We start from the raw sequence: 15,927 nt of genomic DNA on the forward strand, positions 1-15,927 counted from the left end.
AGCACGGGTGTCATGCTCAACACAATCAGAACCGTTCGTGATTCTTTGCTCAGAAAAGAAGGTCTAATTTGGCGCTCATATCCGTTTGTTGACTATATTAGCCAATATTAACCAATTACATTTTGTTAGCAGATTTTAACAGTTGAGAGAATTGACATTGGGTTCTGGGTTATGTCTGCGTAAGAAGCATGCCGGGCTTAACATGTTTACCATGTGGTTATGTTTACCACGTGTGAGATAACATGAACAATTTCTGCACCAAGTTCAACCCTGTCATTTTGGCACTGACACCTCTCCCCCCGATCAGGTAGGCTAAACACAGCCTACTTGCAATTTAAATGAGCAAAAGTAACATCGGCCGCGTTTCCCAGATTCGTTAAGTAGCTCTTAACGCTAAGAGCTTCTTAGGAGCGTTCTAAGAGCGTTCTGAGCGTTCTTAGAACGCTCTTGAGAAGCTTTAAGCGTTAAGAACTTCTTAAAAAATCTGGGAAACGCGGCCATTAATGGTTTAATTAATTGATGTAGTTTCAGCGCTTTCATTTCAAAATATGTCGTTTGCTAATTTCAAAGGTAGGCTATATCTGCTCTCTGTTGTTCAGAGTCTTGCGGATAGACTGTAGTGCCTTGGTCATTCTTTCCAATTGCGTTTTTGCAGCTGCTGCACGAGACCTGGATTGGTTTACACCACATGGGATCGCGCTTTAGGCTGGTCTGATGCCTGGCTCTCTATTCCGCACCACACACAGTCTACTTTGAAGCCTCAATTTGTAACATATCCAAGATACCAGGAAGACAAAGCGGTGAAAGAGGGAGGGTGATATGTTAATCCGACGCATTGTCACTAATTTGTGTGTATCCTACCTAGTAATGCTTTTGAAAGAGAGTCAGAACGAGAGCAGAATCATCTCCAAGACCGACACATGCTGAAGACAGGCTCGAAGCAGGGCAACGTTTTGTCTGAATTGACCCTCTTACACACATTATTCTGGACGGGTTTGCTGATAACAAGAGTCCAACCGGAACCATAAACGAGAAGATTAGGACTGTCCTATGCCTTTCAGTAAACATAGGTAAGGATGATTTATGTAAACGCATTATTTCTAACAATTCCTATTGTCATTCTTGGTGGTGTCGGTTAATGCTTATGCTTAACATTTTTTAAAGATCAGGTGAATGGTCTGAATGTCAAAGATTATCTTGATATTTTCAAACGAGGTGTGCATTTTTTCAGTATTAATCTTTTACAGTAATTGTGCCAAATAATAATTAAATAATCGTAAGAGCATATTCACCGTAGAACAGTCAAAAAGGAATTGGCCCATTAGGCCTATTTACCAACGTTAATCCCAGTTTTATTAGTCAATGTAAGTAGTGTGTCATGTAATGTATTTTAACAAAACGTTACTTATTCTCACATGTCTGTCTCGTTTTACATTAATTAATAAATGAATCCATGTTTAACACATTCTGTAAAATTCCCACAGACTTTCTCCTATACTGTTGGTGTCCTTGTCTGATGACTGCCGGCCTATACTGTGCCAAGTTTTGTAGACCTTTTAAAACCCTTTTCACTTTTTCCAATCTAATTACCATGGCTGGGTACAACCTATCTGATGCCGCCGCCGCACAGTGGCGCTCACTTACTCCGATTTTGGTCTAGCCCAAAGCAATAGTATACGATAATCAGCTTAAATGATTGTGTTACCTAATTTTTTAAGACAGTAGGCCTAAGTGTACACATTCTTAAAACTGACCATGTCGCATTCTTCATGAGACACGTCCCACATTAATACATAGAATATAATGGGGATATGGTTAATAATAAGTAGCCTAATGTAACCTATTCATTGATCCACCTGATGGAAAACCAGATCAGGTACAATGTAGCTGTTGGGCTGTCTAACTAATTCTCATGGATACTGACCACTACCATAAAATAGTGATCATCTGATTCTGTACTCCCCTAGTTGTGTCCAATTTGAAATGCGTTTCTCCATAGTTTGATATTGATTTAGTTTCAAATGAGGCCCAAGTGTTCTCTGGAGTAAAATCAAATCCCTGGTCAGGCTAGTGTGACCACATCTCGGTCTCGCTGTCTTCAGTCGCCACTGGATCTATATAGACACTTTTCTGAATCAAATCAAAGGTCAAAAGACTGTAGCATTCTTTATAAATTATTAATGGTACAACAGTGTATAAATATCAAATGTATACCTCCCAATAGTGTCCTCGAATAATATGTTCCTTGAGATTATCCACTGGGACGTAAGAAAATCCCATGCTTCCCCATCTCTCTCTCTCTCTTATCCATAAGTGTTATTAAAAGTGCGTTTCCTGATTATGTTTTTTTTACTCCACTAAAATGTTGTGACGTCAGGAAATGGCGTCAAGGAGGCGGCTAGTTGGCTGGTCAGGGCCCGGCGCTCCCCCTCCAATTATTACTTGTCAGTCATATTTACCCTGCCGTTTGCGCGCGTACACACACAGGCGCACAGACTGATATTGAGTTTGGCTATATTAATATTTTTTGGTAACACTGAATAAAGATGGTAGCCTATAGATTTGAGATGAAACACAGGAGAACGCATCTGTGTCAGTGAAAGTGAGGCAGATCCTCGGGGAATGTTACCGGCTATTGGCTGGGAGCTTAAATGTAAGGCGGTTCAGCATGCTGCGGTTTGTAGTGACTATGACATTTGAACCACTATGTTTGTATCCGTCCGGACAAGCGCAAAATTATTTACACAACAGCCAATAGGCCTACCTGCAAGGCCAGTGAAGTGGCGTTATATGACAGTCATTTGTTGGAGCAATTATGTAATATTATAAGCAACCAAACAGTGTTTGAGGGGGAGTATCAATCCACAAGGTGGTACCCCCAGTATATTTACCACTGTAACAGCGGGATCAAAATTGAATGGACTGTTCTAAAGGGAAAAGTAAATACAAATTCAGTCAAGGTTTTATGCATGGTAGCCCTACAATGAAGAGGCTCAATTGGCAATGGCTTGTCTCCACGTCCACTGCACTGTTATTGTACTGTTTTGCACCGAAAAAATCCCATTTATTATAGGTTGACAGTTACACCCTGTAGGCTATGTCTCTGACCCTCGAGACAACGAAGGCATTAAGATGTAAAACAACTTCTGATGGTCCCAGATTTACAAACAAAAACGAAAAACATTTTTTTTTTCTCTGGGAACAAAACAACGATAGACAATGTTTTGTTGTTAGATTTGAGCCTGGAACATAACTATTAGCCTACTATTACTATAATCTACAGTGTTCGCTGAATATACAATTGTGTTGGGCTTTTATAGCCTATGCAGACCTCAAAGTAGACCTACATCAAAAGGCTATTGTACATCTTTGTTTACAAATGTTATAGGTATTTAAAAAGTGTTCCACGACAGGAGCAGAAGCTACCTATAAGTGACCCCACTGATTAATATGTCCCAGACAAAAAAAGGGCATACTGGCCGCTTGCGCTACAGCCCAGTCGTGTGCTTGTACGAATAGAGACAGATGAATGACGTGAAAATTCCGGAGAGGGGGTTGAAAAGAGGAGCGAAGATGCAATCCTATTGGCTGCGGCGTGGTCAACGCTGTAGCCAAGACCACGCCCTGCGCGCATGACATGGAATTCAGCTGGCGCCAGTGCTGACAGTCAGTAGAAGAGCATGTTGCTTAAGGCCTCACAGTCGGAGAATACACAGCCGAGAACCCCTTCAAAACACCACGGAAATAATAACTACTAACTGCTTTTGTAAAAGTTAGGAAGACTTCCAAAAGTAACTGAGAAGAAGTTTTTCTGAAGGACAGACACAAAATACCAAACAGCCCATCACAGTTGTTGGTCAGACAAACTGAAAAGGTAATTACATTTAAACCACAAACTGGACTATTTCTTTATGCAAAAATGGCTGATACGTGTTTGTCTATTATAAATATATATAAAATAGAATAGGCCTATACTAGGTTACAGTGGAGTTTGCGTAACTAAAGGCGGTGTGCGTTGCTTGGGCAATTGTTCGTTAGATATGAATGGTCGCAGATTCCGCTCAGGTTAGTCTGGATGGGTGGGGACGATTTGGTCATTATCTTATGGTGCGTTTTCTCATGCATTACCTTCAAAACGCACCACAAAAGCAGCAGCCTCAAGAAGTCTGTCTTAAAGCACCAGAGGCCATAGATGACTACACAACACCTTGTAAACTCTTCTGAAATATTAACATCCTATTTCTTGTACCACAGGTGTCCAATGTCAAACTCAACTTGATGTCAAGAAGGAAAGAGAGAACATCCATTTGACTGCGAGTGAGGACAAGCTAGAGGATCCATAGGCGATAACGCATTTTATCGAGCTATGTTTTCACAATAGGACATTTCGTTCCAAGAAGGTTGAGATTTTTTCAAAAGAAAAACGAGGAAGTAGAGGGCACAGTAATAGAGAAATCCTCTCATTGGAGAGGCATTGCTGTTGTTGACCCAGTTTGGATCGAGCGGAAAGATGGATGTAGCGGCGGATCAACCTCGGTGGATGGCGCATCACCATGCCGTCCTGAACGGACAACACCCGGACTCACACCACCCTGGCCTTACGCACAACTATATGGAGCCTACGGCACAGCTCCTGCCTCCGGACGAGGTGGATGTTTTCTTTAATCATCTGGACTCACAGGGAAACCCCTACTACCATAACTCCGCTCACGCAAGGGCGAGAGTATCTTACAGTCAAGCGCACGGTAAGACAACTATAGTTGTTCTGAAACATATTGTCGCATCAACCTTTAATAACTTTGAATTGTGTAACCTACTTTGTATCAATTAACAGACAGAGGCATACAGATTTGGTCAAACTAGAGTCGACAAATGTTTGTCCAATCTCAGTCGATAACCAAGGGAATAAAGAGATAATTGAAAACATTGGGAAAACAATGACAGTATTTAGCCTATAATATATGATTATAGCCTACGTGGTTAAAATATATTTCCGGAAAGGTAGTTTTTACTTACTTCATTACATTTGACAAAAAAACAAAAAAACGAACAAAACTATTAATTTGCAGAATAGTCTACAGCATATAGGCTATACATCAACAGGTGAAGTTGGTGTTCAAACGTTTAATATATTTTAAAATCATAATGTCGCCTAACCTACCATAGTTCAAGTCCACGATTGTCAAATGAATTTTGCGAATATCACTAAATCAATGTTACTTATATTTTGACAGCTCGTCTCACTGGGAGTCAGGTCTGCCGGCCCCATCTCATCCACAGTCCAGGGATTTCGTGGCTTGACAGCGGCAAAGCGGCTCTCTCAGCGGCCCACCATCATAACGCATGGGCCCACTTCAGTAAACCCAGCCTGCATCCCGCTGGTTCCGGGACTCCGAGTGGCCTCTATCCGTGCAGTAATTCTAGTTCGGCTTCTGCTTCCTCGCTAACTCCGGCGTCACATTCGAGTCCCCATCTTTACAGTTTCCCCCCTACACCACCGAAAGATGTTTCCCCGGACCCTGGGGCAGTCTCTCCAACGTCCTCTGGCACCAGAATGGACGAGAAGGAGTCTATTAAATACCAAATGTCAATATCTGAGGGGATGAAGATGGAAGGTTGCAGTCCACTTAGAAGCAGCCTGGCCTCAATGAGCGCCCAGACGCCCTCCACACACCATCCAATACCAACATATCCCACATATTCTCTCCCGGCGGCGCATGAATACGGAGGCAGTTTGTTCCACCCTGGCAGCCTGCTTGGGGGATCATCTTCCAGCTTTACACCGAAATGCAAAAGCAAAACAAGATCATGCTCAGGTGAGTTTCGTCTCTCTATTCTGATATTTGCATAACTTATTACATTGTTTAGTAAATAATAGCCTGTTCATAATTATGTCTAAATATATAAGCAATGTTGCTAAAAAAGCTAAGCATGATCTACTTAGGCTACAATGGCAAAAACAAGTGTAATCCTTAAATACATCTATAATTTTAACAGTAGAACAACAATAGTCACAATTTCAATACCAACAAAAACAACAATAATAATGACGATAATAACAACAACATTATATGATAATAATGATAATATAATCAATAATAGGCCTAGTAGGATATATTCTTTAATAAAGGTCTACTAATTGTGATACAAATAGATAAAGGGTATAGACAAATAGATAAAATGTTGTTGTTGGATTTGCATTATTATTATCGTTGTATCATAACCCTGATTAAAGATAGGCCTACAAATCAAATGTGACGTTTTTTCCCGAGAAAAGTGCGACATGGCGACTTGACATTTTCAGTAGTTTTCAATAAAACGAAGATAGGCCTAACCAATAGACTGTAATATTTTATTACTTAAAAAAAACGCGTCAATTATTTTGTCCAAAAACATTTAATCTAAGCTATTTGAGGTTACTCAATAATAACAGTTGATCATTTTCACACGTCTTAAAAGGTCTCCTCTGCTTAAAGACCATTCTGTTTTAAAAAAACGAAGAGATGAAAACATGTAGGCCTATAAAACACGATTAAATTGAACAATTCCCAATTTGAAATAAAAGGCGTGTATTTTTATTTGAATAGGTAAAAGCTAAGCCTACCACCTTCCCTTCTCGCACGGCCAATTCCTGGCTGAGAGCGGGCGCGCTTTGGCCTGACACGTTTATTATCCTCTTTTGTAAACCGCGACTCAATTACGCTTGAGCTGGCTTGCCCTTGAGAGCGGCGAACTGGATACATTGCCGGAGGTGTGAAAAGAAGATCCGCTCGCGCATATAGGCAGAAAACCTCAGCATTTACAATTGAGCCCTTTCTTTGTTACATAATAGCAGACTGCATTGTCACGCCTAACATTTGGCGACTGTAGATTCAGCAGCCGGCCTTAACTTAAGGAGAACGGTATCTTATCAATGTTACTGAACTAAACACTAGTAACAAAAATCACAATGAACGAAAAATAATCATCGTGATATATTGTTTTACAAACATGGGTATGACGAATTCTCTCAATTAAACAGTTCCGTTCTTATTTTGTCAGTTGCTGTCAGAGACAGCATCCACCAGAGATACAGTGGGCAGTGTTTGTTCCTCAGTGATATTCTGTCTCAGGGGCTTCCTCTGAAGGGTCAGAATAGACCACTTCATTGCTGAAGGCCAGCCTCTCCTGGGGGGAAGTCAGGGTTGAGTCTGGTGGCTTGTTGCCTACACTATTCTAGCAGGCAAAAGCATCACTTTACTCTTGGGTACTCCCTGCACATGCATACCTTAGAGGCACTTCCTGTTTGACTAACCCTAATCCAGGCCCCCTTCCTCTCTCCTTTCATTTAAGTCTCTCTCCCTTCTTTATTCTCTCCCTCACTCTTTGTCCTTTCTGCAATATTAAACATCAGAGCCAACAACTGAGACTCCAGTCAACAAGCAGGCTATTGTGGCATTATAGTGTTGTGCTGACTAGCTGTATGTGTTTCACTAAATGTCAATTCTGATGATGTGATTCAAAGTTTGTTGAGGGTTAAACATAAATAAACATAAAGTAAATGTGTTCAGTCCACACTCTTCTGCTGAACAGCTTTACAAAAAGCTTGCACAAAAAGTAAAAATCTGCCTTTTCTCAACTCCAGCTCATACCAATACTGTATACATTTGTCACCCAATATCCATCAAACCACAAACAAAAACCTCAGCAAACAAAAATAAAATGACCCCTGTAATAATTGAATGATGTGCATGTTGAATAGGAGGAGGTTCAATGCGTTTTACAGATTAATTTTATAAATGTCCCTGTGCACTCCTTCCCACCTGCATGCTGCTCAGAGGGCCGCGAGTGTGTCAACTGTGGAGCCACCTCCACTCCTCTTTGGCGACGGGATGGTACGGGCCACTACCTGTGCAATGCCTGCGGACTGTACCACAAGATGAATGGCCAGAACCGCCCCCTCATCAAGCCAAAACGCAGACTGGTGAGTACTACGACCACTAGAACCTGTACCACGGACAGAGGGAAAGAGAGAGAGAAGTTGTAGAGCTAATGACAGAACAAGGTGGAGGGCGTGACGGGACAATTCCAGGAAAGTTATATTTTCCCAATCAGTTTCCAGGAATTGTATTTCCCACTCACCCCTGTGCTCCCCTGCCCATGCCTGCATGTGGAGGACAGCTATTTGTTGTTTCTGCTATCATTATTACAGCTACTTCTGCTCCTGATACTGTCACTGATAGCAGGGCCAGAGGATGGCTCTTTATTACCTGTCGTTCCCACCAACATGCTGTTCTGATGGGTGGGCCAGACTTTATGGGCAATGCTAACACCTTGTCCCATTTCAGTTACCTCCCCAGTCCTCACGCATTAATATTTATATGGGCTATATAATTTTCTTTCTATGGTCAATTCAATATGAGACTGAGTCTCCTGCTTTACATCGTGACAAAGATCAACAAATATTAAATAAACAGTTGTTTATTTATTAATCCAGAAGGTCAGAAAGCAAACTGTTAAAGCTTAAATCAGAGAACATATGGAATATCGGAATACCGGAAATTTCCATATCGGAAATGTGCCATTAACTTGTGAAATTAGAGCGCCTCTTTTTTGTGAACAATAAATTAAGTCTTCCTTTTAGTAGGCTATTCATTTAATGGTGCAAAATCCATATTTCCATGATTGTAGATGTCACACTGAAATAGACAATGTAATAAAAATGCGTTATGCTATCACAAGACTAAGTAGGCTGGGGTCAAGGTTAATAAACATAATTGCAAAGGATAATTGTAACTAAAATAGATTATTTGAGTAGTTTCTTCATATCTAGCAACTCACTGTTTAGTTTCATTATTACATTCCCGTAGTTCCTCGTACCTAAAACGTTTAAACGTCATCTGCAAGTTTAATTAGGCTTCTATAATTAACCAAGGCGCATTCATGAGAATTGTCAGTCAGAAATGTATTGCCTCTATGAAGACGGTCAATTCGATATTTTTTTTGTGTAGGCCTAAATGTTTCTTACTACAAATCTCTTTTGTACCCTTATGTCTGAAAACCCATTCACTTTCATGCCATAAAGGCCGGAGCGTATGTCAACTTCTGTTCTGCGCGCGTTTTCAGCGGTTGACCTTCCAGTTGTTTCCTATCCGGATATCTGCCTGTTCCAGATAAGGACGCGAGGCCACCGCGTGCTTCCGTCAGTGGCCCGCTTAATTTGTAGTGGTCAAGTCGGCGAGTCCCGAACACAGAACATTGAGTAGGCTAAAGTCCGAGATCTCAGAATCCCGTTAACCACAAAGAAAATAAAGAAAAGAAAACAGAGTGCGGCGAGGGAGGTCGTGAAATACAAATAGATTTATGACATGTAGAGTCAAGGTCAGTAATCGACCTAATACATTAAGTTAATTATAAGTCTAATCTTCGCCTGACTTTACCCTAGGAATTCAGTATCGCAGATTGACACCTTTGAATGAAGGCTAAGTGCAGAAATGTCTCCTAAGTGCAGAGAATCCTTCAGCTACGACAAACAGTTGTCCCACCGCCTTAACGCCTTTAAACGTTGATAGATTTGAAAAGTGTAAGTGAAATGAACATTTATCAGAAACCTAAAATCCAGTGCTGTGACTATTATTTATTAATTCTCACTAGAACATTTGACCACATTTATGAATACATGTGTGTATATCAGTTTATAATCACTATAAGACCAAAACAAATAGTCTACTGTCAATTTACAGATGTTAAAGCCTTGAGGGAAACATACATAAATGATTTAAAATCAAAGTCTTAAAAAACTTTCATTATGGTAATCAATGTTCCAAATATTTGAATGTGTGCGTATGGGAGGTATGTATCGTAAAGTCTATTCACGTTCTCCTGCAGTCTGCTGCCAGACGAGCTGGCACATGTTGTGCTAACTGCCAGACAACCACCACCACGCTGTGGCGACGTAATGCCAATGGAGATCCCGTGTGCAACGCCTGCGGCCTATACTACAAGCTGCACAACGTAAGTCTGACTGACCACAGGCAGGGCCTCACAATGCCAATAGGGTCAAGTACTCCAGACTGAAGCAGGTTAAACTGATGTGTGTGGGGGGGGGGGGGGGCGGTGTAAGAGAATAAGAGAGAGGGGAAAGAGCTGTGGATGGAAAGAGCTAGGGAGAGAGGAAAGAACAGCGAACTAGAGAAAGAATGAGAGAGGGAGCAATGGGGTTTTCTTTCTTTGTGCTTTATTGTTACCATGGTAGGCGTAATCCCCCTGAGACTCACAATGGTGGGACTGTTATTCAGCCAGCCAGTGGAAGTGCTGCTGGAGAAATGAAAGGTTTCCCCTCTGCATAGAGAGCATGGTGTATTAACATGTATCAGACAGAGCATGTCATAGGTACCCAGAATGCTTGTATTCCTGTATTCATCCTAAAGAACTATAACAATTGAATCAAAGAAGATGTTTCTTTGCATTTGGAATAGACATTTCAATGTAGAGTGTCCTAAATATACTTGAGCAAGGCACTTGAAAATAAAGATACAGATTATTACGTAAATCAGTAGTTTCAGAAGTTTGCAATGGGCGTTTTTCAAGAGTTTGTACTAGGCGACATTAAAATGTATCTTCAGCATAGTGTGATCCTCTGTTAATATAGTCATGAAAGGGCCCTGCTCATGCCACAACCACAGTTAGCCTGGTCACTCATCTCCTCAACACCTCTCGCTCCACAGGTGAATCGTCCACTGACCATGAAGAAGGAGGGCATCCAGACACGTAATCGCAAAATGTCCAGCAAGTCCAAAAAGAGCCGCCGGGGGGGCGAGAGCTATGAGGAGCTCTCCAAGTGCATGCATGACAAATCCTCACCCTTCAGTGCTGCCTCCTTGGCAGGTCACATGACCCACATGGGCCACTTACCCCCCTTCAGTCACGCCGGACACATGCTGCCCACTCCCACTCCCATTCACCCTTCTTATGGCCACCCCCACCACTCCAACATGGTCACTGCCATGGGCTGAGGGAAAGGGATCCAGAGAGAGGAACTGTCATGCGCAGCTGATGTTGAGAACTGGGGGAGAAGGATTTTTGTTTTGAAGGGGGTTGAGGGTCAAACAGTGTATTGGCCTTCAACTTGCTGGTGATGTGTATAATGTTAGAGACAAGCGTTTGGCATATATCTGAGTACATTGTCTTGCAGTATAGAGAGGAGGGGAGAAAATGTTGAATCTGACAATAAATACTGCTTGGAAACTAGACAGGGGAATATTTCTCACCATTAGGTACCAGCCCCCAAGATTGGAAACACACACACACACGCATATATATAATTGCACAAATGAGTATGTTTGCCACAGATGTCTCTCTGAGCGCCCCTGTCTCCCGTCCAGATGCAGTGGTATGTGTTGAGCTGGTTTGAAGTAACTGTGAATATTGTAAATGTGTGAGATAACAGGGATGGATCAGCTTTTGGTAAAGACAGAAGATTCTTTTCACACCATTGGACAAAATATATGCTGGATTTCTGCACATGGACTTCTAATATTTTAAAGGAAATTTAAAAAAATAAGCAAACAAGAACATTTATAAAGCTTAAGTAAACCGTTTATTATGATTATTGTTATTCTAATTATTTGTTAGTGTTTTTAGATAATTTATTTTCACTCTGATTTTGATCTTCTTATTTCTCACCTGAAACACGAATATTGCTATCACAACTATAAATCTATTTTTAGCTGAAACGCTCTCTTTGAGCTTTTCCACATTTAGTCCTCATGACAAATAAAGAGATTGAGATCACTCTATTCTGCTCCCTTATTACTCTGTCAAGTAAATGAAAGGCTGTTTGTATCCAATCAGAATAGAAAGAGGTAGAAAGAGCAACAGTCATGAACTTGGCTCCATACAGCTTTCTGTCTTCACTGTATGTGCCAGCTGAAACCGTCAGCAAGTTCAATCTGTTTTGGGTGTATAAACGTTCTCTACATGTCAACGCATCTGTTTTCTCAAGTTGTCTTGTTTGGAAGAAGTATCACTGCTCATTTATTTGCTATGCTTCTGGTCTATGACAGAGCCTTTGTTGCTTGTTCTGCTTCCTGTACGTTGCCATGGAGAGGAACTGTTCTGAGGCTTCTTCTCACACACTTGTACCTCTCTATCTGTGGCATTTCTGTATCATAGCCTCTCATTGGCTGCTCTCTCTGCCACACAGACAACCACACACCTGCTTTCAAAACCTGACCCAAACAATTATAACTTGACAATCTAAATTCCATAACAAAGATGTTAATAATAAAGAAAAGTGTAAACATGACTTGGATGACTCTGACATTTCATTGTTCTTTGAGAGAACTGCCAAAGACTGATGAACAGGACTTAACGGGAGTAAAAATATAAACAACACATGTTAGACACCTCAGGTTTTAACCGGGCTAAATGATAGGTTGCTGCCAGAGTAAGATCGTCTCATTCTACTTCAGAATGTTCTTCAATCCAATCCCTTTCATTTAGCATGGAATTGGCAATCAAATGCAAAAGACCAAGAAAGAGACTAAATTTGAGGATGATGATTCAATACTAATGTTCTCCACCATCTGGTCAGCTCCACACAACAGGTGTGCTGTAACAAATAACCTCAAACAACCTCTACCAGGTTACATTAAGACATGTCCCTTAAATAAGCTTTGCTATTGGTTTCTGTGAAAACAGATTGTTCTCTTGATCCTCATGGTATCATTGTCTGCGAGAGCCAGACCGCTCTGTACACACCTTAACTCCTATTGACATGGAACCGATAGGGATGCTGTTGTTATGCTGCTTGGCTCTAAGCTTTGAGATATGCATTGTTGACAGAATCAGAGAGGTTTAATGCCAGGTTGTCAGCTTCTGGTGTTGTCAAGGCTGTCATGACATAGGGCCCTCTTGGTAAAACTCTGTCCGCATCACATGTCCTCTAAGTACACACACACACACACACACACATATACACACACACATACACACACACACACACACACACACACACACAGTGAACGTGTATCTTTGAGGATGAGATTTCTTATGAAAGCCACATGGGCCGTATATGTTTATGTCCTTAGGCTACAGCACTGGGGTCTCAGACCCCACTGCACTGGGGTCATCCTAAGTGCGGGCCCTTGAAACACTCTGCCCTCTCGTCCCTTCGCTGCTCCCAAACTCCTTGACCTCTCACCCTGGAAGCACTTATCCTGTCATAGTGCCTAAGCCTCCCACACTGGTCACAGACATACCATTTAAAGAGCCTTTTAAAAATGTCCAACTGCAAAATATGACGACTGCTGCAGGGAGCGATAGAGAGAGGAGAAGAGAGATAAATAGGGAGAGAGAAAGATGCAGGCAGAGAAAGAGGTTATAAAGGAGTACATGGAGTGTCTTCCTCAAAGGGCACTTTTTTTGAGAAGGGTAGGGGGTAGAGACGGTAAACGGGTGGGCCTCCTAAATCTGTGACCTCTGAGGTTTACTAAAACCCCCCCAACCCCAACCCCCTGCCACAGACACACACATACACACGTACACACACACACACACACACACACACACACACACACACACACACACACACACACACACACACACACACACACACACACACACACACACACACACACACACATACCTCCTCCCTGACTATTTGTTTTTCCACCAAACTCAATTAATGGAATCAAAAGCAAGGAGGCCAGAGCTGGACTTCAGAGGGACGAGTTGAAGGAGAGATGGACGATAAAGAAGATTAAAGTGGAGGGAAAAGGAAAAGCAGAGGCAGCTTGGTTCAGTTCATCTCAGGGTCCCTCATGCTGTGGATGATGGGAGGGGTATGGGCTGTATCTGGGGGGTTTGGAGTGGGGGCACAGACTCCATAGAGCAGCACGTGATGCAGGTACGAAATAATGGGACCTTAAACCAGTTTGGTAACTAGTTGCATTGTACCTCCACCACTTTCTGGTATTCAGACTTCATGCTAAGTTACATCATGAAGACATATTTGGCCCAAATAATGAAGTTTGGCTGGGGATTGCTCAGGCATTTGCTACACCAACACACAGTGTTGCATGTCATTGTCCCAGTGTGGCTAGGTGCACTGGTGCAATCTTGGACATGTGTGAGGACCTTAGTAGGATCTAGGTTTCACACACAAAGGGTCCCAATCTCTACTGGAATCTCCAGAGGGGTGGAACACACAAAAAAGAGAATAAAGAGAGAGAAAGAGAGAGAGAGACAGAGAGAGAGATAGAGAGAGAGAGAGAGAGAGAAAGAGAGGGAAAGAAATCTAGGAAAAGAGGGGGCAAGTTGAACATATCTTATATGTTCAACTTGCCTATCATGAACGTCCCATGGGAGAAATGTAAAAAAAACTGGCTGAAAGAGACATTCATTTTCACAACCCCCCCACACACACGCACACACAGGCACACATACACACACAGACTGTGAGAAAACATTACAGTTTGCAGTACAGATGTTCCCTGCTCCATGAGGGCACAGTACCCTTTGTGCCACTGTGCATGCAGAATGAAATGGCCAATACTGGGACAAAACAGGAAGCGTAAGACATAACAGGAAACACTTATCGGAATTTATTATGACACAAGGGAATAAATCGGACTTATACATACAGGACACATGTACATATACACATATACAAACGCACACACACAAACACGACTAGCACATGGGATCTTAGGTTACATTATGAGGCTGGGGTCTGTGTGACAACAGGGGTAGAAGATGCTGACACACGGTGCCAACTCTCTGAAAACTGGGACACCCTCCAACCCCTCTGACTCCTCCTCCCTGCCTTCCCCTCTCAACCACCACCCTGGACAGGTTCCTTTCAAGACCCTTTCTTCTCCTGTCTGTGGCAGACAAATTCATTCCCCTTGTCTCCAAACAATCCCTCCTTTTCTTCAGCTTGTTGCTCCAATGAGAGACTGAGTGACTGAATGAGGAAGAGGGACAGATAGTGTGTGTGCGAGTGTGAGAATGAAAAAGGAGAGCAGGGCAGAGGAGAGGAAGATTTGCCAGTGAGTGAGGTGGATCAAGGCTTTATCCAAAGCTGTGCTAACCTGTCCTGTGTGTGCGAGGGCCCTTGGGACTGGGTGGCTGTGCCCTGCTATCCTGTAACACCTGACAATAGGCCCACGGCTCGGCCCCAAGGAAACATGAGAGGGGGGAATCTAGGCCGGGAGATAGGAAGGGAGAGAGAAAGGGCAACAAGGGGAAGGGGGGGGGGGATGCGAGTGGAGGTGTGTGAGGGATGCTATGCTGGCTCAACTGCTTCAGATGACGGGGTGAAGAATGGGGAAATGGGGAAGAGAAGAAGGTTGAGATCCAACAGACAGGAAGGTGTAGCTGCTCTCTAGTAACTCACACCCCACTGTGATTTGAAGTTCCTGATCAAGTGCCAGGTCCCAGCCCCCTGTCCGTGTGTCCACCAGAGGCCTTATCCTCAGCTCTCTAAGCCCAGCCAGGAGGCCTGAATCTGGGACAAAGAAACTGGGCCTGCTTGGGCCCATCCCCATTCCTCCACCATGACCATGGGATGATGGTGGCGCCTAGAGATAACTTATTTTCCCTCCACACACCCATGCCGCCTTGTGTTGTGTCTGGATCCCCACCTCCCACCCTCCTCTGCTCGCCTGTCTTGCTTTCTGCCTCCCCCCCGCCCTCCCATCACCTCCATCTCCCCTGTGTTTGGTGCCCCTCAGAGGCATCAACAGACCACGCAACACGGCACACGGAACAATGCTGTAATAACAACAAACACGGACGTAAACAGGCACACAGATATTTACCCACACCTACAAGCTCGCACACACACTTACACTGTCACACACACCTTACCCCCTGCATTGATGTGATGGCCAGAAAGAACTCCCTCCACACACACTCTTGTCTTCTCCCTCATTGTGTGTGTGA

The 15,927-nt window shown here is 42.8% G+C and overlaps 1 protein-coding gene across 3 annotated transcripts; it reads left to right on the forward strand.

Annotated features, from left to right (window-relative positions):
- Positions 1-809: 809 nt before the first annotated feature.
- On the forward strand, positions 810-12,286 carry gata2b (GATA binding protein 2b). Of its 3 annotated transcripts, none has more exons than XM_047024932.1 (6): positions 810-1,070; positions 4,255-4,745; positions 5,235-5,816; positions 7,806-7,963; positions 9,868-9,993; positions 10,707-12,286. In XM_047024932.1, exons 2-6 carry the CDS (start codon positions 4,511-4,513, stop codon positions 10,992-10,994), a joined length of 1,389 nt encoding a protein of 462 aa, XP_046880888.1. In that variant the 5' UTR covers positions 810-1,070; positions 4,255-4,510; the 3' UTR covers positions 10,995-12,286. The 3 variants fall into 3 exon arrangements, with proteins under 3 accessions (XP_046880888.1, XP_046880887.1, XP_046880889.1); XM_047024931.1 differs by lacking the exon at positions 810-1,070 and adding an exon at positions 3,647-3,874; XM_047024933.1 differs by lacking the exon at positions 810-1,070 and adding an exon at positions 3,647-3,874 and having other exon boundaries at positions 7,818-7,963.
- Positions 12,287-15,927: the final 3,641 nt, after the last annotated feature.

The sequence above is a fragment of the Hypomesus transpacificus genome, chromosome 9 (genome assembly GCF_021917145.1).
Source record: "Hypomesus transpacificus isolate Combined female chromosome 9, fHypTra1, whole genome shotgun sequence".
NCBI lineage: Eukaryota > Metazoa > Chordata > Actinopteri > Osmeriformes > Osmeridae > Hypomesus > Hypomesus transpacificus.